This window comes from Emydura macquarii, unplaced genomic scaffold (genome assembly GCF_026122565.2).
Source record: "Emydura macquarii macquarii isolate MOO-44397 ecotype Brisbane River unplaced genomic scaffold, CSIRO-AGI_Emac_v2 contig_1390, whole genome shotgun sequence".
Lineage (NCBI taxonomy): Eukaryota > Metazoa > Chordata > Testudines > Chelidae > Emydura > Emydura macquarii.
In genome coordinates this window covers 6,699,589-6,725,082 of record NW_027131527.1, presented here as the reverse complement: position 1 = coordinate 6,725,082, position 25,494 = coordinate 6,699,589, and the positions used below count along the sequence as shown (strand labels likewise).

At 42.2% G+C, this 25,494-nt stretch overlaps 1 protein-coding gene across 1 annotated transcript in view; it reads left to right on the top strand.

Annotated features, from left to right (window-relative positions):
- Positions 1-2,860: 2,860 nt before the first annotated feature.
- The window catches only part of FAM13C (family with sequence similarity 13 member C), a 219,991-nt gene continuing 197,357 nt past the window's right edge, over positions 2,861-25,494 (top strand). Inside the window, exons 1-5 of the mRNA XM_067552537.1 lie at positions 2,861-3,071; positions 6,475-6,649; positions 10,772-10,981; positions 11,986-12,169; positions 19,917-20,052. Of these exons, the coding sequence (XP_067408638.1) occupies positions 3,042-3,071; positions 6,475-6,649; positions 10,772-10,981; positions 11,986-12,169; positions 19,917-20,052 (735 nt within the window). The 5' untranslated portion in view covers positions 2,861-3,041. The remainder of the gene's footprint in view (positions 3,072-6,474; positions 6,650-10,771; positions 10,982-11,985; positions 12,170-19,916; positions 20,053-25,494) is intronic.

Below are 25,494 nucleotides of genomic sequence, written 5' to 3'. Positions count from 1 at the left end.
TTTCTGTATTTTTTACTACTGCTATTGTTCTATCATTTATGCTGCATGATCTCTGATTTACCACAGCTGCCTTAGCCCCACTTGTGATCTTCCTATCTCTGATATTTCTGTATTTTAGCAGGCTCCATCTGGTGGATTAATTCTTTAGCCTCCCACCTGATTGGATAATTCCATTCCACCCCCACTCTAACTGGTGCTAGGGAGATCAGAATGGTTGTTGGTTTAGCTGCTAGCTCCCAGCACGCTGTCAGAGCCCTGAAATACATGATCATGCCTTTATTTTTAGTTCCTAGTTTAGATATTCATTTTTTGCACTTACAATACCGACACCTGTTGTAAATGAGCAAACGCTCTTACGCTTCTAAGTGAGCCGGTGACTGTTTGGGGCAGGCATCTGAAGGATTCAGTCGTGCAGGATACTGATCACTTCTGGGGGTTGCTGAGGGGCTTTTGCTCCTGCTGACGTCAATGATAGGCAGCATCTTGCAGGAGCAACAATCAGGTGCACCTTTTTAAAATCTAGCCCCTAATTGTTTCAAACCTTCCAGGGAACTGAAATTTATTTTTCCTTTCATTTTAAATGCATCTATTTGTAGTTTATATTCAAACACAGCAGGTTGCTTTTGAAAATGAGCTCTGAAAGAATAATTGCAATTAAAAAGCCAAAGAGACAGAACTGTTTTCCAGGTTAATAAACGATGACACTGCTATCATTTATAGCTCCTTCCTTTTTTTTTGTGCTACTGCAGCTGAAGAGCCCATGAAAAACGAACAGAAAATCCATTTTGTGTTCAACTTGTGCTTGTCAATTTGCTTTAAGGGGTGTGTGCTTAGGGCTAATGTTATCTACTTGGGTCAGAGAAGGATTATATCAGTTATAATTCTTAATAAACTGTTTTCATGTTCTTTAGAATTGGACTGTGAGTTATTTTGGTTCGACCCCTGATATACCAAATCTATAGATAGCCTTGGCAGAGCTCAATTTTTATTTTTTTAATAATTTTAATGATAGCAATATTTTTCAGCATTTTTTCTATTTTATCTCTTTACAGATTCAGTTACAGACAGTTATGGGTGAGTGATTCAGGCAATTTTTTAAAGAGACATTGAGAGGCAAAAAGCTAAAGTTTTATAAATGTTAAAATACAAATTGTCAACATTGCATGTCAAAATATACTAAGCAAACTCTAAATAAATTTTCAAGCAGCATTTTTCTTGCTTTGCCCATCTGTAAATTTAGATTATCTCTGGAAACTTTTTTCATCCGTTTGTGTGTATGTTGAAATCAGTGTTTACTGATATTTACTTTATAAGCCTATCTCTGGAGCATGAGAGAAGCTGTTTCTAACTGAGTGTATGGTTTTAAGAAAGCTTTTTATATTTTGGAAGTAGTAAGAGATTGGGAGAAGTTCCTCCAGTGATTCTAGCCCTGGACAAACATTAGTAAATACAAACTTTTCAAGTTACAGGCCTTTCTCAAGAACAATTCTGTCTGTCTTGATTCCCTGGTAGGGGAGCACATGGCGACAATTGATGATATACAATTATTTGCTTCATTAATGCCTTGAGAAATTATTTCAACTAAATGACAAGAGGTGTTAGGGAATATGCTTTTTTATCTTCTGAGACTTTATTAAAGACTATGGTTCAGGCTCATATGCAAAGGCCCCCAGCTTGGGGAAGCAGTCAGGGAGCCCATACAGACTCCACTGTTGGCCAATAGAACATGTTGTAGTAGGAGCGTAAAAATGCCTTCCTTTCTCTTTCCTTGAGACCAGTTCTCAAAGGGTAACTAGTCCCTGTCAGTAGACCAGGCCCACCATCCTGTCAGAGCAAGTGGGCCCAGCTGAGACCATTAAAGAGAGCAGGGCTACACCTGGGATTACAGGCAGTAAGTGGAAGAGTGATTGGGGTAGGCTGTGGCTGAGGGAGAGGAATAGGGAGATCCCAGATGTAAGTGGCTAGGTGCTCAGGGAAGTAGCCCTGCTGCTGGTGGATCAGAAGATAAACTGAGCTGGCTGAGAGAGTGTGTGGATTTGGTTGAATGAGAACTGGTTGTGAGAAGGAATTTAGTTGGGACTGAGAAACTACAAGAAGCAGAACTAGTAGAGTTCTCTGGGAGAGGAGGCTATGAAATCTTATGGTAAAAGGTGAGCTAAGGAGTTGTCTTGTCTGCTATGTGCTTAGTTTGGAAAAAAAACACCTATGTTAAGGAGACTGGGCATGGCATGGCAATGTGTGCTTGTTAAGCTCTGGAGAAGCTCATCTGTGTCCAATAAGGCAGAGTATTTGAAGGTGTCAGTGGGCCCTGATATAAGGGGTGATTGAAGTGGATCTTTAGTGCCCTGTGAAAAGGAGGAAAACTGAGGTAGGGTGCTGTGGAGTAGACTTTAGCCATGACGGAGTGCTTTGGTAGTGGCTGCTATTATCCTCCTGTCCTTTTCAATCCCTGCCTATCAAAGGGACCTTCATATTTTTGTTACCTGTCCTACCTGAAAGTCAACAAAAACCTTAAAAATTAAACAAGGAATGAAACACACTTAACAGACTTAACTAAAATTCTGCATGTGTTTTGCCCTTGCTTACTGTATAAGTTCAGACATGTGCTCTGCAATTGTTTGCAGGTGGCATGGATAATTGCTCAGTAAGATTGTTTTGTTTACATCTCTGCATGTTAAAGAGGAAATTGAATATCAAGTGATCCGTCTGTGTTTTCAGGAAGTTATGACATTGTGTGAGTGTTAAGTACCATGGAAACATCTCTTGGTAGTGAGCTTTTGTCCTGTGACTCTGTAGCAGCAAGTGTTTTCCATGAGGAATCCATGTCTACCTGCACTCAGTTTCTACCTTCATCAGAAATCTCTGTGAAACTCTAGACTAAGTTATAACTAGTAAATTAATGATCATCACGATCCACCCTAACATTCTGAATGGCTGCACTTAAACTTGCTGATTGGATTGCATGAATGAACAGCAGTAATGTGGCTATGTCTTCTGAGTGGGAAATCTGAAAATGCAGCACACACCGACACAGGTCTAACATGGGAGCAAGTGCCTCCATTTTGGTTTGTGTAAGTGGATTTTTCATTGGCTTATTGATTCTGTTCTGCATCCTAGCTGCATTTACCAAAGCTACTGAGAAAGATGGTTTCTTTTTTCACTGTAATATGCAGCATGGGAGGGAGAAATTGTTAGACTAGGACATCCAGACTGTTTTCAAAGTCTACTAAGATTGTCAGTTGTAAAAAACCTAAGTAATGGACTGTAAAATTAAGGTTCTTTTTATGTGTTAGTATTTGCCTCTTTAAGTAGATTAATCACACTGTAGCACTGAGGTGCTCTCAAACTTGCTAATATACTGATAAGCACCTTTTGTGCATACATGCTATGGCAACCGAATTGAACAAAGCCAAGTCAAGTAAGTCCTAGCTTCTGGCATTGTTAGAAAGTGAATCTGTGAAGTGAAAGAATGGCATTTCTACTATAAATCTTTATGGATTTTTTTTTTAAAATGGCAATAAAATATTTGACACTAGTTTTAAAGTGTTTTTAGGATGATACTATGGAAACTTAAAAAAAAAAAATTCCTTTTCAACTAATGAATATATGTACTATTTAAATTTTTCTAACCCATATCTGGTAGTCAGCTTGAAGCATTAGGATTTGTAGCCTTTATTTTTATTTTGAAATGTCTCCTACCTCATCTATTGGTGGTGATTGTCTGAGGTATGGAAAGATGGCTTATTGCTCAACTAATTTTTGCCATCTCATCCATACTAGGCAGAATCTAGGATGTTGATATCACAGGGCCAGTGGTAGTTCCCCCTTGTTAAAGGGGCTGTTGTTCAATCAACCCCACTTCTCAGAAGTGCTGGTGTGTCAATAAAAGGCCATGCCAGGTGAAACAGAGAGTGGTTTTGCCCCCCACTATCTCACACACATGCTATGCTTTCTCCTAAATCTTGTTCTTCCTTGTTGCTCTGTTAATGTGGCGTTACTGCTTCAGTCCTTTGGTTGTGCAGATGTCTCTTATTTGAAGCCAGGGAGTAAGATCATGTTGAGCAGGTACAATCTACTTGATAAATATGCATGTTTTTCTTAGTTCACATAGCTTGTGGCTGTCTTCACTGGATTACAAATCTGTGTGAAAGTTCTCAGCAGCTGAGGTTAGATTGGCCTCAGTTAGGATCCAATTATTGGGGCAGCATTTGAGTTTCCTGACCTCACAGGAGTTGGAGTAATGTCCCTTTTTTGAAAACTTAGCATTAAATGACCTTCCATGCAGAAGGAGGTTGGGTTCCCAGGGAGACCTAAGCTCTTATGGAAATGGTCAGGATCTTCCTCAGGTGGTAACGTGAATGGGGCTGCAGATCTTCATTAGTCCTTGGGATGAGGCAGACCCTTTAAAGCCTTGGATTTGTTTGGGCTGGCCAAGCCTAGGATGTTGCATTACTTGGATTTGAGCACTGATGGTGCCAAGGCTTGAGACGGCTCACGTTGGCTATCATTTCCCCTTTTCCTACTGCTGGGATAGGCTGCCTTAGTCAGAAGTTTAATTGTTATTATGAAGTTGCAGCCACTTGGTTAGAATTTTAATGTCTTTCTTCGTTGGCAATCTAAACCCCTTTAATGGGACTCCTCTTGTAAGAGTTATATTAGCTGGCCATTCTCTAGTGGTTGTAAACTTCTTGCAATAAATTGTCTACAACTGTCATTGCAATTTAGTTCAAGATCTGACTCCATCACAAATGGGGTCTGAGCTATAAACGTGCATTTCAATATGCAGCACTTCCTAACGTCACTAAAATCAATGTCAGATGAAGCATAACCATTCCAATATCACACTCATGTATTTTTATGCAAACCATGCCAGAAGTCAGATCGTTCAGTCTTGGAAACAGCCCAGTCTAATTTAATTTATTATCAGTTGAGAACTTGAGGTATGCAAAAATAATAGCAAATTAAGCAGAAGTAGTACAAAACTTGCTGTCAGAACTACTAGAAACTACACTCTTTTTTTCATGAAATTTGTAGCATACGGAGGGCTCTTTGGTGAATAAAATAGCTTGCAAAAGGCAGATTTGGATTGGCAGAAAAATAAATGGTCATCAATTTAATCTTTAACTTTTTCAGTTAATTGTAGAAACACTATGTATATGTGCACAGAGGAGAAATTATTTCTGACCTAGTCAGGAGAAGACACTTAGTTTTTTACTATATGTTCACTGTCCTCTAGACAACTTTTTTCATATTAATGGTATGAAGAAGATAACATGAACAGTCAAAACATCCATCATGCTTCTTCCTGAACAGTACAATGTTCTATTACTAGGTGAGATTTTTTTCTCTTTACTGTTCTCACTTTTTAACAGCACCCTTATGAAATACACATCACACATCATTTTGCCAGAAAAAGGATGGTTAAACTCAACAAGCTGTGGATAGATACAATTGAACTACAATGCTATTTTCACTGATTTGTTGAATGAGTCTGTGGTTTGCATTGATTAAAAAAGTAGCTTTGTTGTGTGCACTTAAGGATTGGAGGGCAATCCTGCTTGTTTCACTAACACAAGCTGTCTCATTATCAAAAGAGCCTTCAGTAGGATAATTGGAGAGGAAGCATGGCCCAATAGTTAGGGCTTGGGAGACCTGGGTTCAAATACATGGTCCACCACAAACTTCCTATGCTGAGTGAGTCATTTAGCCTTTCTGTGCCCAGTTCCCCATCAGTAAAATGGACCTGATAGTACTTCCCTACTTTAAAAGGGTGTTGTGAGGATCAATACCCTTGAAGTTGTGAGGTGCTCAGATCCTATAGCAGTGGGGACCATATTAGGGCCTAACATGGGTCTTCCTTGGTTCTGACTTGCTCAGGTAAGATTTGATTCTTTGTAACCAAGATTAGTTTGGTCAAAGGCAGTGTGATGTGCAGGATTTGTCTACCCCCAGAGAAAAACGGGTTAAAGTGTATCCCTGGGCTTACTTAGGCCTACCTCACTAGAGCTGTGCTAGGTCCCCGCAGTGGATAGCTCTCTGGGAAGGTGAGCAGACAAGCTGCTTCTGTGTAAGTTAAGTAGCCTGGCTGGGACCAGAGACTACAGACAGAGATTGTAGCTTGCCTTCGCCCTGTGGAGGGGGTAGGTTTGTCCTGGATGATAAATTAGAGAAGAGCCACAGAGCTGGTTATGTGGGAAAAGAGGCTGCTAGTAGCTGGGATCCTGCCTTTGAGAAAGAGAGCTGAAAGCTGAGTCTGGCAGGACTGAGAATTCTCTTGTTTGGGTTGTTTGTTTGGATTTGGACTAAGTGACTCTGCTACCCCAGAAGGGGTTGAATGCCTCAGAGTGGCCAAGTCACCTCTGGAAGGAGTGTGGAAAAGGAGGCAAAGCTGCCACATTGCCCTGTCCAGCCCTGAGGGGCTGTGCAGTGATAAGCAACTTGTATTACTGCAGAGGTTTTGTTTGTTTTTTGCAGCAATCACTGTCTTCAGTTAAAATTAAACAACGTACAAACAAAGTGGCACCAGATTTCCAGCTCACGAAGAAGAGAGGCAACTTTGGTGTTCCCCTTGAGACTCTTGCACAAGATGCACCACAGTGCCAAATTCCTTTTGTTGTGACACAAATGGTAGAATACCTAGAAATGTTTGGTAAGTCGATAACTTGTTCTGCTTTCTAGAAACTTTTTTTGTTGGTACTTCTTAGTCAAAATAAAGAGCTGAGCCTGTAACTAATAGACTTTAGGCAAACTGGGTCACAAAGGAGATTTGCAGCTAGTGAGAGAACATGGACACTTCCAGTGTTTCTTAACAAGTCTAAGTGGATTTTGATAAATTCTTTTAGAATGAGGAAAAAGTGACCTGATTACCTCAACTCCCTGTATACATCAACCAACCATTAATTGACAAGTCCTTGTGGAGTTTAAAAAAAAAACAAAAAAGAAATGCTAAATTTAACAACTCACTTTTGGGGTGTGTGTGTGATTGAACAATTACTTAGGCCTGGTCTACGCTGGCAATGGAGGTTGACATAATGCTGCTTACATTGACCTCCCGTAAAGTATGCTTCTCCACTGGCGCACAAGTTCCATCGATTTAAAGTGTGGTAAAAGTCGACCTAATAAAACCATCTCTGTAAGTGGCATAGTGCTGAATTCGAATTCCATGGGTTGAATTTGCATCAGTGTAGGCAGAGCGCAATGTAAACTGACACCATTGGCCTCTGGGAGATCTCCCATAATTCCCCGTTGTGACTGCTCTGGACATTCATGCTCTGCTGTAACATGGCCACATAAACAGGAAATAGCTTTTCCCCTCAAGCTCCGGGAAATTTTGAATTCCTATTTCCTATTTGGTCAGCATGGAGAGAGCTTGCCAGCACAGCTGATCATGAAGACTGCACGCCCCAAACACGCTCCAGCCTGTAGTTGACCTGAGGTCTTGGATCTCATCAGTCTGTGGGGCAAAGAGTCTTTTCTGGCTTAGCTCAGAGCCAGCAAAAGAAAATTAGATATATATGAGAAGATATTATTGGAGAAGGGGCACAACAGGGACACGCTGCAGTGCCATGGTAAGATCAAAGAGTTGAGACAGGTTTATCCGAAAACTAGGGAAGCTAACAGCCATTCTGGCTGCTTGCCCAAAACATGCTGCTTTTATGAGAAGCTGCAAGCGATTCTCAGTGGTGACCCCACCGCTGTGCCACCATGCAGCATCGATACCTCTGCAGAATCCCAGTCCAGAATGAATGAGGAGAGCAGGGTGCAGGAGAGTGAGGTATCCATTCTCCTTGAGAGCCAGGTCCTGTTCGTTACCCCAGAGCAGTCCACCCACACAAGACAGTGGGACTGATCGAGATGCAGGGGAAGGCACATCTGGTGAGTGTGTGTGATGCAAATCCCTTTTTTTGTGGTTATGTCCCCAGTCCAGTTTCTTAAAAATAGTTTGTGTTTTTGAGGGGAGGATCTTAATGGGTGGTGGCAAACTTCAGTGGAGGGTTACTCCCGGAACAGACTATTTATGTGCATAGGTATGCTCAGAATCCTCTGTGGATATCTCAAGGAAACTTTCATGTAGGTAATCTGTTAACCTTTGCAGAAGGTTTCTGGGGAGGGCAGCCTTATTTCTTCCACCACGGTAGGATACTTTTCCCCGCCACTCTGCTATTAAACGAATAGGCATCATCGCAGAACACAGCATAGTAGCATAAGGGCCAGGCCTGTACCCTGATTCTTGCAGCAAATCTTCCTTTTCTGCCTGTTACCCTCAGGAGACTGATATCACACATGGTCACCTAGGGAAGATGGTGCAAGTTTAAAGTATCTGACCACTACAATCACTCCATTTTATTCCTCTGCCATGGACGGGGTCCCTGGGTGCCTCCCCAAGACTTTTTTCTTTAGTCCTAGTACTGTTGCAATGGGCATTATGGGTCGGGACACTGGTTACCCTGTGCGCTTTGCTTACCTTACAGTAGACACCTCGGCCTTTGGTGCCCCCTCCCCCTTGCTAAACTCCAGCTGAAAGACTTTCCCAGATTAGGAAGGGAGGGAGGGGTTGGGAAACGCGGGATAACATGTTCAGCGAACTAATGAATGCCTCCATGGCGGCTGATGCAGAGCTCAGAGCTGGAGGATGTTCTTGTCTGAAACAAGACATGGACATGGAACACAGATGAATCTGTGCAGGACCGTGATATGCACCAGGAGATGTGTATTATGAGGGATCAGTCCGACCTGCTGAGGCATCTGGTAGAGCTCCAGGAAGAGTAGGGGCAGGATGGACTCCCTCTGCAGCCCCTCCAAAACGCTCCACTGCCTACCACTTCCTTATCAGCCCCCACCCCCAAGCGGTTTAGGAGGAGACTGAGCAGGGTGCAGTATGTGCTGCACTCCATACCGGTGGAGGCGAGCAGAAGGATGCGATGGCCCATTTAAGAACTGCCCGCAACCACAGTTGCTTGAACAGTGACACTTCACAATGTTAAGCTATCCACCTTCCCCCTCCCCCATTAAAATGGGTCACAAATAAAACTTTGTAGCATTAAAAACCATCTGTCTTTAATCATTCATAGATTGGGTGGGGAGAGAAGGGGAGGGGGCTGCTGGAGCGAGGGTGGGGGATGGGAAATAAAGGCACAGCACAGACATACGTTACTGTGGTTCACTGCAAAACCAGTTTTTTCAGTGCTTCCTGTAGATGAAGTGCTCAGAGGTTGGCTCTGAGTGTAGCCCTGGAATCAGGCTGGCTGCAAATTTTGAGCAGCCAATCGGCCTCCAGGGCCCAACCCTGGGGGAATTTTTCCCCCTTCGTTTCACACAAATTATGCAGCATGCAGATATAACTGATGGGATGTTCTTTTCACTGATGTCAAGCCTAGTAAACAGACCCCGCTATCTGGCTTTTAAATGGCCAAATGCACATTCCACCACCATTCAGCACGTGCTGAGCCTGTTATTGAAATGCTCCTTCTCCCTGTCTAGGGGACCAGTGTAGGGCTTCATTAGCCAAGGGAGCAAGGGGTAGGCAGAATCCCTTAGGATCACTATTGGCATTTCCATGTCCCCAGTGTTTGTATTTTGGTCAGGGAAAAAAGTGCCCACCTGCATCTTATTGAACAGTCCTGAGTTCCTAAAGATACACATTGATGTAAGTGAAACATCCCCTCTAATCCACAAGGGCCTGCAACACCATTGAGAATTATCCCTTTCGGTTTATGTACTCTGTGGCAAGATGGTCCGGGCCTAAGATGGGGATATGCGTGCCCTCTATTCCCCTCCCAGTTTGGGAACCCCATTGCGGCACACCCATCCACTAGGTCGTGCACATTTCCCAAAGTCACTACCCTTCTTAGCAGAAGCCTACTGATGGCCCTGCACACTTGCATCACAGCAGCTCCAACAGTGGATTTACCGACTCTGGATTGATTCCCAGCTGACTGGTAGCAGCCTGGGGTTGCTAGCTTCCACAGAGCAATGGCTACTCACTTCTCCAATATCAGAGCTGGTCTCAAGCGAGTATTCACGTGCTTCAAGCCTGGGGACAGCTCTGTGCAAAGTTCAAAGAAAATGGCCTTTTGCATACGAAAGTTCTGCAGCCAATCTCATCATCCCCCACCTTCATAACGGTGCGATCCCACCAATCTGCTTGTTTCCCGGGATGAGAACCAGTGCTCCATGGACTGAAGATGATGCGTGACAGCCTGTAGCAAAATGGAATTGTTCTGCTCTATGGCTTGTAGCAGGGTGGCCTCAGTAACATCGCTATTTTCCATGCTGCGGCTCCTCCCTCGCCTTTGAAAATACTGCATGATAAGCTGTGAGGTATTTGTGATGCTCACGATGCCAGTGTGGAGCTGAGTGGGTTCTACGTCTCTTGGGCAACGGCATGCGCGTGGCATAGAAAAACGGTGCGAAAAAGCATTTTCAGTTCGTTTGGGACAAGAAGGGAGGGGAAGGGAGCACATTGCATCATGGGAGGATGACGCTTCCTAAAAGCCTCTGTGGCTAGTTGCTCGGCTTTGAATGGTGACCCAAGTGTGGCAAGTGGGGATGCAAGAGTCCGGCGCAAGGCACATGGTATGATCACGCTCCTGAGACTTCTAAAATTCAGTGGGTGAAAGTTGATCACTTCAGTCTGCAGTGTAGATATATCCTTAGTAACTTATTGGCTCCAAAATTCCTTTGTCCGCTTTCTGTAAACACTGCAAAATGTATTTTAACTTTCCTCTTTCTGTATTTTTATTTAAAAAAGATAATTATTCTTTTTAAATAGGCCTGGATCACATAGGTCTCTTTCGAATCGGTGGCTCAGTGAAAAAAATTAAAGCATTGAAGCAGAAGTATGATCAAGGTGAAAAGGTGGACCTTATTAATGATGGAGACATTGATTCTGTTGCCAGCCTCCTTAAACTCTTCCTCAAGGAACTTCCAGTGGCTGTTTTCCCAGACAACTTACTTGATAACCTTCTTAAAACCTTTGAAGGTAAAACAAAGGCTAAATTCATTCAAAACTTTAGGGGCATTTCAGCTGGGATGATTTTTGTCCAGAAATGGCTGAATAGGGTGTACCCAGCAGAATTTAAACACTGTCATCAACAAATGTTTGAATAACTTCACACCTTAAAGGGTGGGTATTGCGGGATCCCCTAGTCAGTGTGTCCAATTGACTTGTATCGCAAATGCATTCAATTTGCAACCAACAGGGACACAATAGTTATTGCCTTAGCTATTGCACAGTATTGGTACATCACAGTATTCAGGAAATTCAATCATTCTCATCCCATTCCTCCTCTTAAAGAGGGCCATGCTTCTGAACCCATATTTGCCATTGAAATGCCTCTTTTTGGAGAGGGGGAAAATGAAAAGGTCGGTATCACTGGATCTGGAATTTTAAACATCTCTTCTTTAGCCACAGTGCTATATCTATAGTACAAAAATGCCCTGAAACTGTAAATGTTACCAATTAGCAGGGAAACGAAAAGACTGATGTATTGCTGAAAGGGGGTAATTTCCAACCTTCTCTTAGCATGAGTCACACAGCATGTGGCAAATTTCTAGTGAGAGTCACAGCTGACAATTCTCCCACAGCTTTTTCCATAATGCCTCTGGTCTGGTTATCATCTAGCCCGTTGGTAATATTTTACACTCCCAACTAGAAATAACAGGAAACACTATATTGTCTTGCCAGAAGAGAAGGAATGCCACAGACACAGGATAGAGAGTCCAAAGAGTGCTCGGGAAATTCCAGTAACTAGGGAAACATTCATATTTTAAAGCTAATATGTGAAATAATTAGACGATTATTCTTAAAAATCACCAGCTGAGTAAAGGGGCTTTTGGCATATATGCTCTTTTTTTTTCTTAGTATTATTTAAAAAGATAAATCTTTACAGTAAATTGTATAGTAAAGCTTGTATATATGTAGTCATGCTGGATACTTCGAATACCTATCTGTTAGCAACTGAATTAAAAATTAATTCTTCACAGACAATAAGAACCACATGGCTGAATGTACACGATGTCTGAAAAGGTTATTAATCAGCCTGCCTAAGGGCCATTACAGCCTTTTCAAGTTCCTCTCTACCTTTCTGTTGAAGGTAGCATCACACAGTGAAATGAACCACATGACCCTGGAAAACCTAGCCATTGTATTTGGGCCCACCCTTTTCCAGTAAGTATTTAGATTTATTTTACAGTTGTTTTTGCTTGTGCGCAGGGATCCCCTCTCTTAAAAACAAGAATAACCTCTTTAGCAGAAATAAGAGGCAAGCCAGAATATTGATGAAAGAGCCTGCTGCACACTGTGGAACGAATGAATTAAAGAGAAGCAGAGCTATGCAAAATGTTGATCTAGAAGCCCCATGTGCACCCCAAAATCTGAGTGCATCTGCCTTGAACATCAGTATTGGTCCAAAGGCTCAGCTGACCTGGCTTTACCCTGCCCAGCATGGGCACTTTTCATTTGCTTTCTTGCTCTCAGGTGGGAGTGAGGGGGGTGGGGTCAGTTGCCTGCCCACCTCTCCAGTGTTTTCCTGAGTCCTGGATGTTCCCTCCTTCTGCAGATGGCACCAGCCATCTTGCAGCTTCAGGGTGGCCACCCATTAAGGGTTCACTTCCAATCCCAAATGTCTTCAGAAGTGGCAGGAAGCAGCTTGACCCTTCTCCCCATCTGAGGGCAGCAGAGGTGGAGAAATGCATAGACTTGTGATGCTAATTTTAAAAGCAGGGGGTGTGGACCTCTCGAAAACCATAGTACTGTAGTTAAGGAACCCTTAGTTGGTTCCCTAGCAAACAATGTGCTAGTCAGCATGGGTATCTATGAGTGCAAAGTTGCTAGGAAACCTACTGTAGTGGTTTACTAGCTACAGCAGTAGGAATTCAGGGAAGTTCCAGGCCCAGCTTTCTCTGCAGGGAAAAAAGCTTCTGATGAAACCACTTGAGGTCCTTCGGTACAGAGTGATTCTCAGATGGTATTCTTTGGTGTGGCAGATCAGATCCTAGTTGTTTTGGGCATGGCAGTGAATCAGAAGTCAGATGCTATTCACTATTTGTATATATTTCCTGAGTAATACTAGGGCTTATAGATTGTCTACCAGTCAAGTTTCTTCAACACTGACACTAATGCCATTTGATAAAGCAAGGAGATCTTGACTTTTTTAAGATGATTAACGTTTCTTGATTCAAGTGAATACCAAGATTTGCTTTCACCGTTGTGTGGGTGCATATATCATTCAGCTACAACAAACTTCTCCCCTCTGGCTTTCTGCACTCACTTTCTCTTCCTTCCTATCACTCGGTGCACAATAGTTCTGCAAGAATGCATTAAATGGTTTTGCAAGAAGGATCTAGCTTCCTGTTACTCTAACAAGGTCCTGACCCTCTTTGTTTCTCTGTTGGTTTCCCTTATCTTGCTGCACCTGACTTAAGTACCTTATCCCCTTGCCTTATGGACCCTGTACAACTTAGCTACTGCTTACCTTTCTCCTCAAGTTTCCTGCTCCTCCCTTTAGCTTCTTTTTCCTATGAAGTTCCCTGTGCTTGGAACCACCTTCATAGTCCCATCTTCTCCTCCAAGTCCTCTTCTAAAATACCCATACTTCTAGAGCTCTATAAATCCTAGCCCTTTCCCCCAAAAGAGTGGAAACTGCCCTCTCAAAATGAAAATTAAGAAACAGGAAAATAACACAAGATGTGTGACCCTTCAAGCTTTATCCCTCTGCTTGCTGCTGCATTATTTGCTTTGCACGTGGACAATCTCGGATTGAAAGTTCTTCAGGCAAGAATCTTCTCTGGTTATCAATAAAGTCGAAGGTACACCAGTGCTATATGAATAATTGGGCATTTTTTGAACCAACCCTATGTTCTTTGCAGGAATTTTTTTTATTGATTGGGAAAACCAAAAGCAGTCCCCTCCCCCAGCAAATGTCAATGTTTCATTGGTATTTGTATATTCTATTGCAAGCTTTTCTCTTTATTGAGTTCCTTAGGAGTTCTTAAAGGTATTTTATTTGCCTATAGCTGCAGATAGGCACTTAGCAGCATTTTCAAAAACGCGTTGGGCCCAGATCAACTGCCGAAGTGCTAGGGGCCTTTCCACCTAGTGCAATCCACAGCCCTGAGTTAGGTGCCAGATTCCTTATACAATGCATGTGGGGGGAGAGGCATCTAACAATGGGATCCCGAAAAGCCAGCACGATGGGGGGGCGGGGGGACTACCTAAGTTCACCTCTTGCAAATGCCTAAGGCTCACCACTCTCAGGGACTTAGTCCTTAGCCACTTTTCCAAGGAACACCAACAGGGGGATGGCAGCAGACCCCCTGTAATATTTACACTTCCCTTGTAATCTTTTGCCTAATAGTAAGGCTACTTGCCCAGGATGTGGGAAATGTGTTCAGTTCCTTCCTCTCTGTGGTGTGGCACCAGGATGTGAAGCTGGGTTTACCACTTCACAGGTGAGTGCCATAACCACGGGGCTATAGCCTCATTTTCACTTGCTCTCTGGTCCAACAGATATTTATTTATGCGTCGTGGAAATGCTTCCCTAGGAGAGGTTCACCCCAGACTGCCCACACGCTGGAGCCTAGGGTAATCTCCTGAGAAATGGTTCAAATCCTTGCTCTTCATGAGGCAGAGAGAATTTTGAGCCTGGACCTTCCACAGGCTCTGTGAGTGTGCTAACCAGTGGATTAAAGTTATAAGGGAGGCTGCTGCCTCCTTCGCCCTTAGCCGTTTTGTGGCGGAGTTAATGTATGCACTTAAAACCCCTACCAGATCGGTAGTTGCAGGCAAGATGGGTGGGGGACACCTAGTATGGGGCTCCTGCTGGGGCATAGGTACCCACCTACTGAGACTGAGGTGGCTGTGCATGTGCTTACTGGCAGAAACTCAGGCACCTGTGTGTTATAGGCACCTCCAGCAGCTGAGCAGGGATTTTGAGGATCTCAGCAATGTCTAAATGTTGGAAACTAGGGCAAGATCTCCAAGAGGATTTAAGCATCTATGTGCTTAACTCTCACTGATTTCTAGGTGCGTTGAAAATCCCACTAAGTGCCTCTTTACATCTCTGTCCCTCAATACCTTTAAAAACCTTGCCCTTAGTGTCACAGCATAAGCTGGCCCTTTTAAGAAGATGGGGGCAAAAACTGTCCCTGGGCCATGTTTAGATTGCCTCTCCAGTGGAGGGAATGAATGCTCAAGTCAGAAGGGGGGACGGGGATGGAAGACGTGATTATGAACAGAATGCAGGAAGAGGAGAGTACAGGAGCAAGCCCTGGGAAGAAGCAGGGCAGTTTTCAGAAAGCCTTTTACAAGGTTCCTCACCAAAGGCTTTTAAGCAAAATAAGCAGTCATGGAGTAAGAGGGAAGGTCCTCTCATGGATCAGTAACTCATTAAAAGACAGTAAACAGTGGGTAGGAATAAATTGTCTGTTGTCAGAATGGCGAAAGGTAAATAGTGGTGTCCTCCGGAGATCTGTACTGGGATCAGGGCTGTTCAACATATTCATAATTGATCTGGAAAAAGGAGTAAACAATGAGGAGGCAGGATTTGCAGATGACAGACAATTACTCAAGATAGAAGTCCAAAGCAGGTTGCAAAGAATTACAAAGGGATCTCACAAAACTGGGTGACTGAAGATCATCTGCCAGTTTGTTGCCCGATGTTCATAAATACAAAGTAATTCATACTAGAAAACATAATCCCAATTATACATACACAGTGATGAGGTCTAAATTAGCTGTTACCACTCAAGAAAGAAAGCTTGGAGTCACTGTAGATAATTCTCTGAAAACACCAGCTTTTTTGTTTGCTCAATCTGCAGCAGCAGTCAATGTTAGGAACCATTAGGAAGAGGATCGATAAAAAGATGGAAAATATCAAAATGCCACTATATAAATCTATAGTACATCCACACCTTGAATACTGCATGCAGTTCTGGTAACCCCATCTCAAAAAGATATATTAGAATAGAAAAGATACAGAGCCGAGCAACAAAAATTATGAAGTGTATGGAAGAGTTTCTGTATAAGGAAAGATTAAAAAGATGAACTTTTCAGCTTGGAAAAGAGACAAATAAGGGGGGCTATGATAGAGGTCTATAAAATCATGAATGATGTAGTGAAAGTGAATAAGGAAGTGTTTATCCCATAACACAAGAACAAGGGGTCACCCAATGAAATTAATATGCAGCAGGTTTAAAGCAAACAAGTACTACTTCACAGGATGCACAGTCAACCTGCGGAACTGATTGCCAGGGGGCCAAAGCTAAAGCAGGGTTTAAAATAGGATTAGCTACATTCATGGAAGATAGGTCTATCAATGGCTGTTAGGCAAGATGGTCAAGGATGTGACTCCATGCTCTGTGTCCCCCTAGCCACTGATTGCCAGAAACTGGGAGTGGATAACACAGGATGATTGTGTGTTCTGTTCATTCCCCCTGAAGCACCTGGCATTGGCCATTGTTGGAAGACCAGATACTACATTAGATGGACCATTGGTCTGGTTGTTTATGGTCACTATGTTCTTAGCTTGAATTATGAGGAGGAGAAACCAGTAGTTTAGGGTCCCCAGGACTTGAAACTCATAGTAGAGGATGGATTTGGGTTTCCCATATGCTGCCACCTTCTGAGGAGCTACAGCAACCTATGCTATTGATTGGAGGGAGAGGGGACTGATTGTCTCCCAGGAGGTTTGGAAGTTGAGCCTAGGAGAAGAAGAGTGTGCTGTAGAAGAGAAGACCCTCACTAAGGAAGGGCTGGCCCTAATGAAGCTAGGGTGGAAGAGGTTTGGATTTCTACTGACACCCTATAAAGGGTGGACCTCTGGCTATCACTTCAGTAGCCAACCTGTGCTGAAGGCTGAGATAACCATTGGTGATGAGAGTGAACTGAGGCAGTGACAGGCTCAAAGCCAGGCTGGGTAGATGCCTTTTACACTTACCTATGCTAGAGTAAGCTTCAGAGTTTCTCCTAAGAAGCCCAAACTCTGATCTGCAGAAATAAGCACCCCATATGATTGCTGAAAACAGCTTGTGGACCAAAACCAATTTTTTTTCCAGTCCTTACAATCATGCAGCACCCCATGTTTTCATTCCTGTGCATTGAAATTATTCCATGCGTATTCTAGAGACTTCATTTTTATATGCTTACTTCTGGCTGCTTTACCATTAAATAGCCTAGATTGTTTACAAACTCTTCTCCTACTTAAATTTTGCTCCATTTATATTCCAGGTGCAAATTCTATCTGTTTATCGCCTGTCCTAATCTATTGATTTTTATGGCTGTAGAGACCTGTCACGTGCATAGAACCAATGGTGTGAGTGAGAGCTTAATAGTTAGAAGATGGAATTGAGGGCACACAGACTCGGAATATAAAACATGCCACTGTTTACAGTTTACTACATATATAATCTGCATATGTTTTTTCACTATAATCTAGTATAATTCCACTGTGGGAAAACGTAACTCTTCTTAAAATGGATATTGAATAGGAAGACACTTACAGGATCATAAAAAATGTATGAACATCATGTAACAACATTGCACATTAAATTACAGGAAACTAATATAATTGTTCATGTTGAAACCTTGGAATACGTATGCTGGATTTCTTACTGAATTTTATTTTTCTCATAGTGCTATAATGAATTATGGCTTAACATTGCCTCATAATACTTTGAATAGTATTTGGCTGAAATACTTTTCAAGTCACAATTGTTATATGCAAATGACAATGACCCCTGTGCTTCCTTCCTCTGCACTGTCTGAGGGGGTCCAAGTCTGGGAACCAAAAAAGAAAGTTGAGAAAGTGCAGATGAAGGAGTGTTTGTTTAGTCACCTTGACCACTCTGCAAAATCTCTCTTCTGCTTCTGTCATGCTTGGCCTTTTACTCCACCTTCATCCCACGTATTCTCCTTTAAAAAAATACAAAATCAGACTCTCTTCTGCCTTACCCTCCATATAGTTGTTCTACCACTCCCTGATTCCTCCCCAATCACCTTCCTCCCAGATTCTGAGACCTGGTTCTGCCTCATCCTCAGTGACTTCAACTTTCCCTTCTATGTCCTGTCACTTTGTTTGCTGCTTGAACCTGATCCTACTCTTCCATTCTTCAAACTGGCCACTCCCTCTGTCTTGTCTTTGCTAAACACTGCTCCTTCTCTGACATTTCTCTCACCCCTTCTGTGTCCTCCAATCCATCCACAGCGGCAGATGGAAACAGTAGGTGGAACTCTTGCTCTGCTTTTAGGAGAGGTATGGGAGAAGCATTCCCATACCTCCTTTACTTTAGCCTTTGCTCAGCGCCTCTAGATTTCTGGGTTGGTACCAAGCCGTATGCCTTTGCAAGTAGGGCTTGTCAAAAACTTTCTTTATGAATGAAAGCTCCTGTGGAGACTGCTGTCTTTAAACTCTAGAGGTTTTTTTTGTCAGAAAGCTGGCAATCACCAAACTCAAATCTTGTGGGGTTTAGTTGTCAAAAAGAAAAACCTCTCAATTTTGTCTTTTGCTAGATAAAGGGCTGCTTGTGGAAGCTGAGCCCTGCCCCAGGGTATGAAGGTTTTGTTGTTTGGGTGGACTCTTTGAGCACTTACAGCAATAGAGTAAAGGTTTACACACAACCTGCAGAGAAGAATGGGGGCCAGGCACTGAGGACCTGGGTGAAAGACTACTTTGTGTGTGATATTTTTGGCTAGTCTATCATTTTTGGACACTCCCATCCCCTGGAAGGGGAGGGGTTTAGTCTAGCCAGAGGGCTAAACTACCCAGAGTGAGAAAACTGAGGCACGGCAGTGACCTGACACTGAAGGGTAACAGATCCCCTCTCAAACCCATATGGCCATTCAATCCTGAAGCTTTTCTAAGGCAATGTTCTCAAAGTTCAAGGGGAGTTTTACTGCAGGTAGACAGGAAAATGAACACTGGAACTAAGCCCAATATGTATATTTGTATGTTTAAATCATGTATGAATAATAAATGTGCTTTCTGGTTTGCCAAACAGAAGTGCATGTATTTGTACTTTATTCCCAAGGGCTTATGAATTTCTTGTTTAAATATTAATATTTAGTGAAATCAGAGTTCCAGAGCAGGAAGCTAAAGTAAGCTCTAGCTAGTGCTTATGTAAATGCCCATAACATCTCAAATAGTTATGGGGGAGAAATGTACAGTTCCTTCAGGAAATGAAATTACGATACCACATAATGAATCCCTTGATTTTTAATTAAATGATTCAGAGAATTATCTACTTGTAGATAAAGCACAAGTTCAAATACTACTTGAAAAAAAATTACAATAAAACTGTTACTGGGATTTCTGCACATTCCCATTATGTTTAACTGTAACTTTATTCCATCCATTATTAATGTGATGCAGCTTCAGCAAATGCATTGGAACACAGCTTTTTTAATGCCGTTTCTAGGCTTTCCTGCATTACAATGTTTCTGTGGTAATTTAAGTATGATGTGACAAGACTGTATGAGGCTGCTATCCTTTGGACCCTCACAGAAAGATGTGTATCATAAGTTTACCACAGGGAGCAAAATTTGAAATCAATTAAAAATATGAAGCCCAGTGCTGGTAGCTCTTCCTATTTTGTTCTTTTTAACAGTATTTTCACTAACAAGTTAGTCAGGCCAAGCACCTGCTAACAAACTACTTGTTTGTATTACTGCAGTGCATAAAGACCACCAATTGAGGACCAGGGCTCCATTATCCTAGGCATATACATGTCTGTATTGAAAAGATAGTCCCTGTCCCAACAGTTTTTTTTTTTAAACAAAGATCATGTTCGGAACACATTAGAGAACTAGATAAAACTACTTGCTTTGAAAAATTCTCCAGATCAAAAGAAAGGGAGTCATGGATCAATGGATGAGAGTCTGAGAGCACTAAACTTCATCCATTTACTTTTCTCCTGTTTAGAATTCCTTTCAGTCCTTTGGCTCATGAAAAACAAATGCTTTGTAATGCACTCCTGCTGTATTTGCTTCAGAACCATGAGATGCTATTTGCAGACTCTGACAGCCATTTCTCATGGACACAAGCAGACAACCCTCAGGTAAGAAGATGATGATTGATTCCAACAGATAATCAAAGGTGCTTCATTAGATTGTAATGTATTTCTATCATTAAGTTTGTGTATTCAAACAGTAATAAATCTCTATAGCTATATGTTGACAAAGTGAGTATCAATTGCATGTCTAATCTACAAGGGAGCTTTGTGTTTGTTTTCTAAAGAATACATAAGAAAGTAAAAGGTCAAGAATAAAATCACCACATTTTTCCACTTGGAATATCCTATTGCAGCATTTTCTTGCCCTAAGCCCTCAGAATTTTCAGAGGTAAGTCTTTTCGTTTATCTCCCAGCCATACTCCATATTCATCACTGATGACATAAGAAAGCAAAGGCAGAAGAGTAAAAATGTCTTTTCAGAAGCTATTGAGTGAAGACACATTTTGGCTGTCCCTAGGCATGCACTGATATAGAGTAAAATTGGTTCTTCAATTTCTCCTTGTATTGTGTTTCTCAAAACCCTTATGATGTTGAACTTAGTACGGATGACTTTCCTTCTATAATAGCACTAATCTATGTGGGTTTTTTGTTTGTTTGTTTTTTTCAAATTCCTGCCGTTATGTATTGTTGCTCTTCAATTTAGATCTTTTTAAAAATCCATTCTAGAAGGGGAAGGTAGCACAATGGGTTAACGTAGTGGTGATATCTAGGTTTGTATCTTAAGTGGATGTCATCCTAATGTTACATCATGAAATGACTATACAGTGTGGCACCTCTGGCTGCTCTGGACTGGTTTACCAGGATGTTTGCAGATTAGGACAGAATCTACCAGTGTAAGATGTGCTGCACCGTGCGAGATGTGCTGTCCAAGGTGTCTGCATTGTGCCAGTCTCTAACCACTGCTAGTGGTTTCCTCACTTTCCTGGGCTCCAGCTCCAGCCACTTCTGGTATGGAGGGATGGGGGCAGGGAAAGGACTGGACCAGAGGAACCTAGCAGACTTTTTTACTCTAAATTTTACATAGTTTATCCCTTGTCATATACAGTCCATCTCAGCACTGAAAGCACTAATCCCCTGGGACTATCAATCTGGGAATAATGTTATGGGGCATGTTAATTACTTGCTGGATAAAAAGGAAAGTGAATAACTACTTTTAGAGGAGAAGATGAACTGAAAGTGTTCATACGCTGTAGGACGTGGGTTTTCAGACCTCAAAGCAGGATCGTTGCAGTTCAACATGTAGCAATCTTAGGCCCCAGCCTGATCCTGCCAAACTTACTCTTGCAAGTAGCCTTTACTGATGTGATTTATTCCATTAACTTCCATTGGGAGGCTTTCCATGAGTATGTAAGGGTTGCAGCATTAGGCTATTAGCTGCCTAGTTTGCTTCTACCAACCAAAAGTGTCAAGAAGAAAGGATGTGACAGCAATCAAAGCAAATATGCAGTGAAAACACATGAGACGCAAGAGGCACTCTAAAAGGCTGCACTTTTGCTTTGGAAGCGGATTCCCCCCACCCCCCAAAAACACACCCCAACACACCCCATTCTCTGAAATGTCTAGCAGTCACTTCAGTCTGCCCAGGATCGTGATGACAAGAACGTAGGTCCACTGACAGATCCTTTCAAGTTCTTTAATGAAACCCCAAATAGGGCACAGCTGTAGGGTTCTCTCCCTCTCTCTGAGGTGAGCCTTTTAAAGAAATCCTGGGAAGGGGAGAGTAGGGGTGGACAAGGAGTGTGGTGTTCTGTGGGTGATCTAATTTTGTTCTCATAACTGATGGCAGTAGCACGTAGAGTTTTGGGTAGGCACCCCTTCATATATTATTTGTCTAAATAACAATAACTGCTTAAAGGTTCTTTAGACATAAAAGCAAACTCAGTAAAAGTCTCTAGACACGGGTTTCATCAAAACACTAACCAGCAGACCAAGGCACATTCCTTGGAATGGAACTTACTTTCATAACTTCTCTAGTGAGAAGGATTTCTCACGCAGACTCTTGCCTTATATCAGTTATTCTAGTATTTACATGAGCACTTAGAGGTTTACACCAAAAGAAGGGGAGGATATGGGATGGGGTGATGGGGGAATGGGCTTATTTGCTCAAGGTGATGCTTCTAGTGCTTCTTTACACACCTACCTATATTAATGGAATTTTAACAAACAGGTGTCAAACCACCCAGAAATTCCAGATATACTGCACCTCAGTTATAGGCGTAGCTTTCTCCAGGCCCTGGTGAGGAGTCTGAGATAAGTAAAAGCGGCTTGCATGGAATAATACTTCATTATTCTATCCAGTCCTATAATACCCGTCCTGCACGGGGAGTTCTGTATGAGTGAAAGACTCCCACAGTGAGTTCCCGGGTACTGATGGTATTGGAACTGTCTGGGATTGGAGGGAATGATATGTGTGTCTGAGTGCTCCCCCGCTCTCCCCCCCCTCCCCCTCCCCCCCGACTCTGAAGAACTGATGCATAGAGATGCCTGGGGGAAGGGAGACAATATTTTTAAAAACCGAAGATTTAAATAATCCAACCTAAACCAAAATGTTGTATCCTGGGTCACCCAACATTCCTGCTTGTTATGGGTGCTTGTGGGCATGGTGATGGTGTTGCGTTACAAAGTGCTGCCTAGACTGCATAGTCATTAAGCATAGGGAGCCATAGCTTTATAATCTTCTGTCAACATTCACAATGCAATGATACCAAGAAATCACTTCCTCACAGTACTTTAGAAAAGAGGTCTAGACACTTGAATGTTTGTTTAACCTGAGTCTTTTCTAGTATGTCTCTGTTTTACCACATAGCACATTGCTAGCTGCATTGGATGGACAAGATTCATTTAATTTCACTAGGTAGATGAGCTACCAATCCAACTTTGCTATAGCACTTTGTCATGCTCCTTTTCCACCATTCTCTGTGTGGGTGTCAGATTTTACTAAAATCTTTCCTTTCCCACTGCTGCTGTTGACTTGTATAGAATACATCTTTCAAACTTAAATGAACAGGTGAATTGACAGGCTTGCTTTCTCTCCCTCTCTCTGTACAACAGTCACAGATATTCTTTCTCTAAAATATTATCAATTGCTTTGGCTAGCTGGTAGAGCTAAAGCTGAACAGAAATGTGATGAGTGTCTCTTCAGTGGTGCTGGTCTCTCTGCCTTAAGGAAAGGGATCAACTAGAGGGAGAGTCAACATCACTAGTAACCTGTTTCCTTTCTAGTTTTTCCTCTTATCTTCCTTCCTTATATATGTTTGGCCTCCTTTATCCAATGTTAGAATTAAATGTTGAGGGGACTGCACACTGAGTTTGTTCAACCTCTCTGCAGCAATCCCAGAACTAATACATGTCTTCTAGGAGAATATATGGAATATGGTTAGAGCTCGTCAGAACATTTTTGACAAAATGTTTCACAGCGATGTATTATTTTCAACAAAATTCTGTCAGGAAGGCTTTTTATTGTCCAGAGCTCTATGGTTAGAGACTTAAAACCTGAGCTTCTTGATCCAAAAACAGACATTTTGACAATTCCTTTTCAGGAAAATGTCCAAAAGGTTTTTGTTCCACTGCAGAACAAAACAAATGTTGAAACCTCAAAAATTGCCATGAAATGAAAGCTTCAATAATGAATCTGGCATACTGCTGCACCACCAGTCCTGTGGCAATTTAAATACTCCTTTAATTACAAAATGGTTGTGAAAAAAGCATCTCAATCTTCTAGAGGATTGAATTTGTGGAGCTTGGATTCAAAACACTCTTGCCTATGTCTCTAGACTTGGAAAGAGGACCTCAGTGCAATTCCTATTGACAGCTAGCAGAAATGCTCCCTTAGTTTAAATGGATAGAGATCCTGATCTTAAATGAGTGACCTCTGTTCAAATCCCAGCAATTTGAATTTCTTGCTTTCAAAAGGCTTTCATCAGGTTAAATAGATGGACTTGCTTTGCTAATGTACATCACAGTGGGCTGCAACTCACTCAATATTTTCATAGGACAGCTGATGTGGTGTTAATAGACTACTTAATGAATTGCACCAGCAGTGGGTGGATTTATTTATTTATTTATTGGGGGCGGGGGGAGGTGAATTCTAGATGTGTATTTCCCTTTGTAGCTTTATTAGCATAATTGAAACCAGGAATCATTTAACACTACTCAAAGTGGCTTCAGTGTCGGTTCTGCCTCAAGCAAACCACCAGATACAAAAGCCCTGAACTTTGGGGAAGATCTGGTCCTGGTCAGGATCCAAACTTTGTGGCCAAGTTCCATCTCTAATCTTGGCTGAGAACCATACTTGTTAATTAAAGTGAACAGAGTTCTCTCTCTCTGTCTATTGCCCAGACACCAAGGTGTTTGGGGTTTGGTGGTGCTGTGACAAGGGTAGGCCAGTCTGCAGAAGTTGCTCTGGAGGCACTGCTGGTGTTTGTGCTCTTCAAAAGATCAGATCTGGTATTCCCCAGGAAGCTCTTAGAGCTGTCTGAAGCTTCCTTCAATCTGAGATACTAAAGCAGCATTAATTTTATTGCTAAGCTAGTCTCTCAGGATTTTTTTTTTTTTTTTAAACGTGGTGGCAGAAAGTAATTTGCCAATATTTGTGAGTCACTTTGGTCATATAACCCACTGGGTTTCATTCTACTTGAAGATACAGGTAGGCAGTGGTGGTGTTAGATAATGGGAAGGAAATGTCCTTTTGTGTATGCTTTTTTTTTTTTTTTTTTTTTTTTTTTTTTAATGGGCATCTGTCTCCCCGCATGCTGCAGAATCAGCAGCCGCTTTGTGTTCCAGTCCAGTTTCACAGTGGGACAGTGAATTTTCTCTTTCTGACTTTTATATTTGTTCATTCTTTGTTTTCCTTAACCTGAAATAAGTCCTCTAGACCAAAATATAAACATCTTGATCTTGTGTTTGGTGGGGAAAGGTATCAGTGGTTACATAACCTACATGGAGGAAAAGTCTTTTCAAAAAGCCAATCTTGCCCCTTGCTTATTGCAAATCCCTGGGGCGTTGGATAAGGATGCATTTTTTTTTTTTCAAAGATAAGAATATATTTCAGGATTTTATCAGGTAAGTAATACTTTTAGCTTGTGCATGTGAGATTCAGACATTTACTGGAATGTGTTGTCTTGCTTGGACATTAAAATAAATGCCTAAATTGTTCCTTCTCTCTCTAGGTGGACAGAGGTGTGGGGGAACTCAGCCAATCCTTGTGGGGGAGGTGCCACTTCTGTGGAATTATTCCTACTGTGCCCCCAGAATCTACAATTGATCATCCTCTGTGGTGGTGACATTCATTCTGGACAGAGGCAGAGCTAATGAGAGAGGTCATTGTCACCTTTTTGTCTTCTCTTACCCAACTCATTGAAATCCCCCAACTAAATTCATATTCACTCCATCAGTACTAATGTCGGTGCTTTCCCACTCTTGAGGAGGACAGTTGGGATTCTCCCCCTCAAAACATGATGTTGTGGGGGTGAGATGGAAATACAAGCT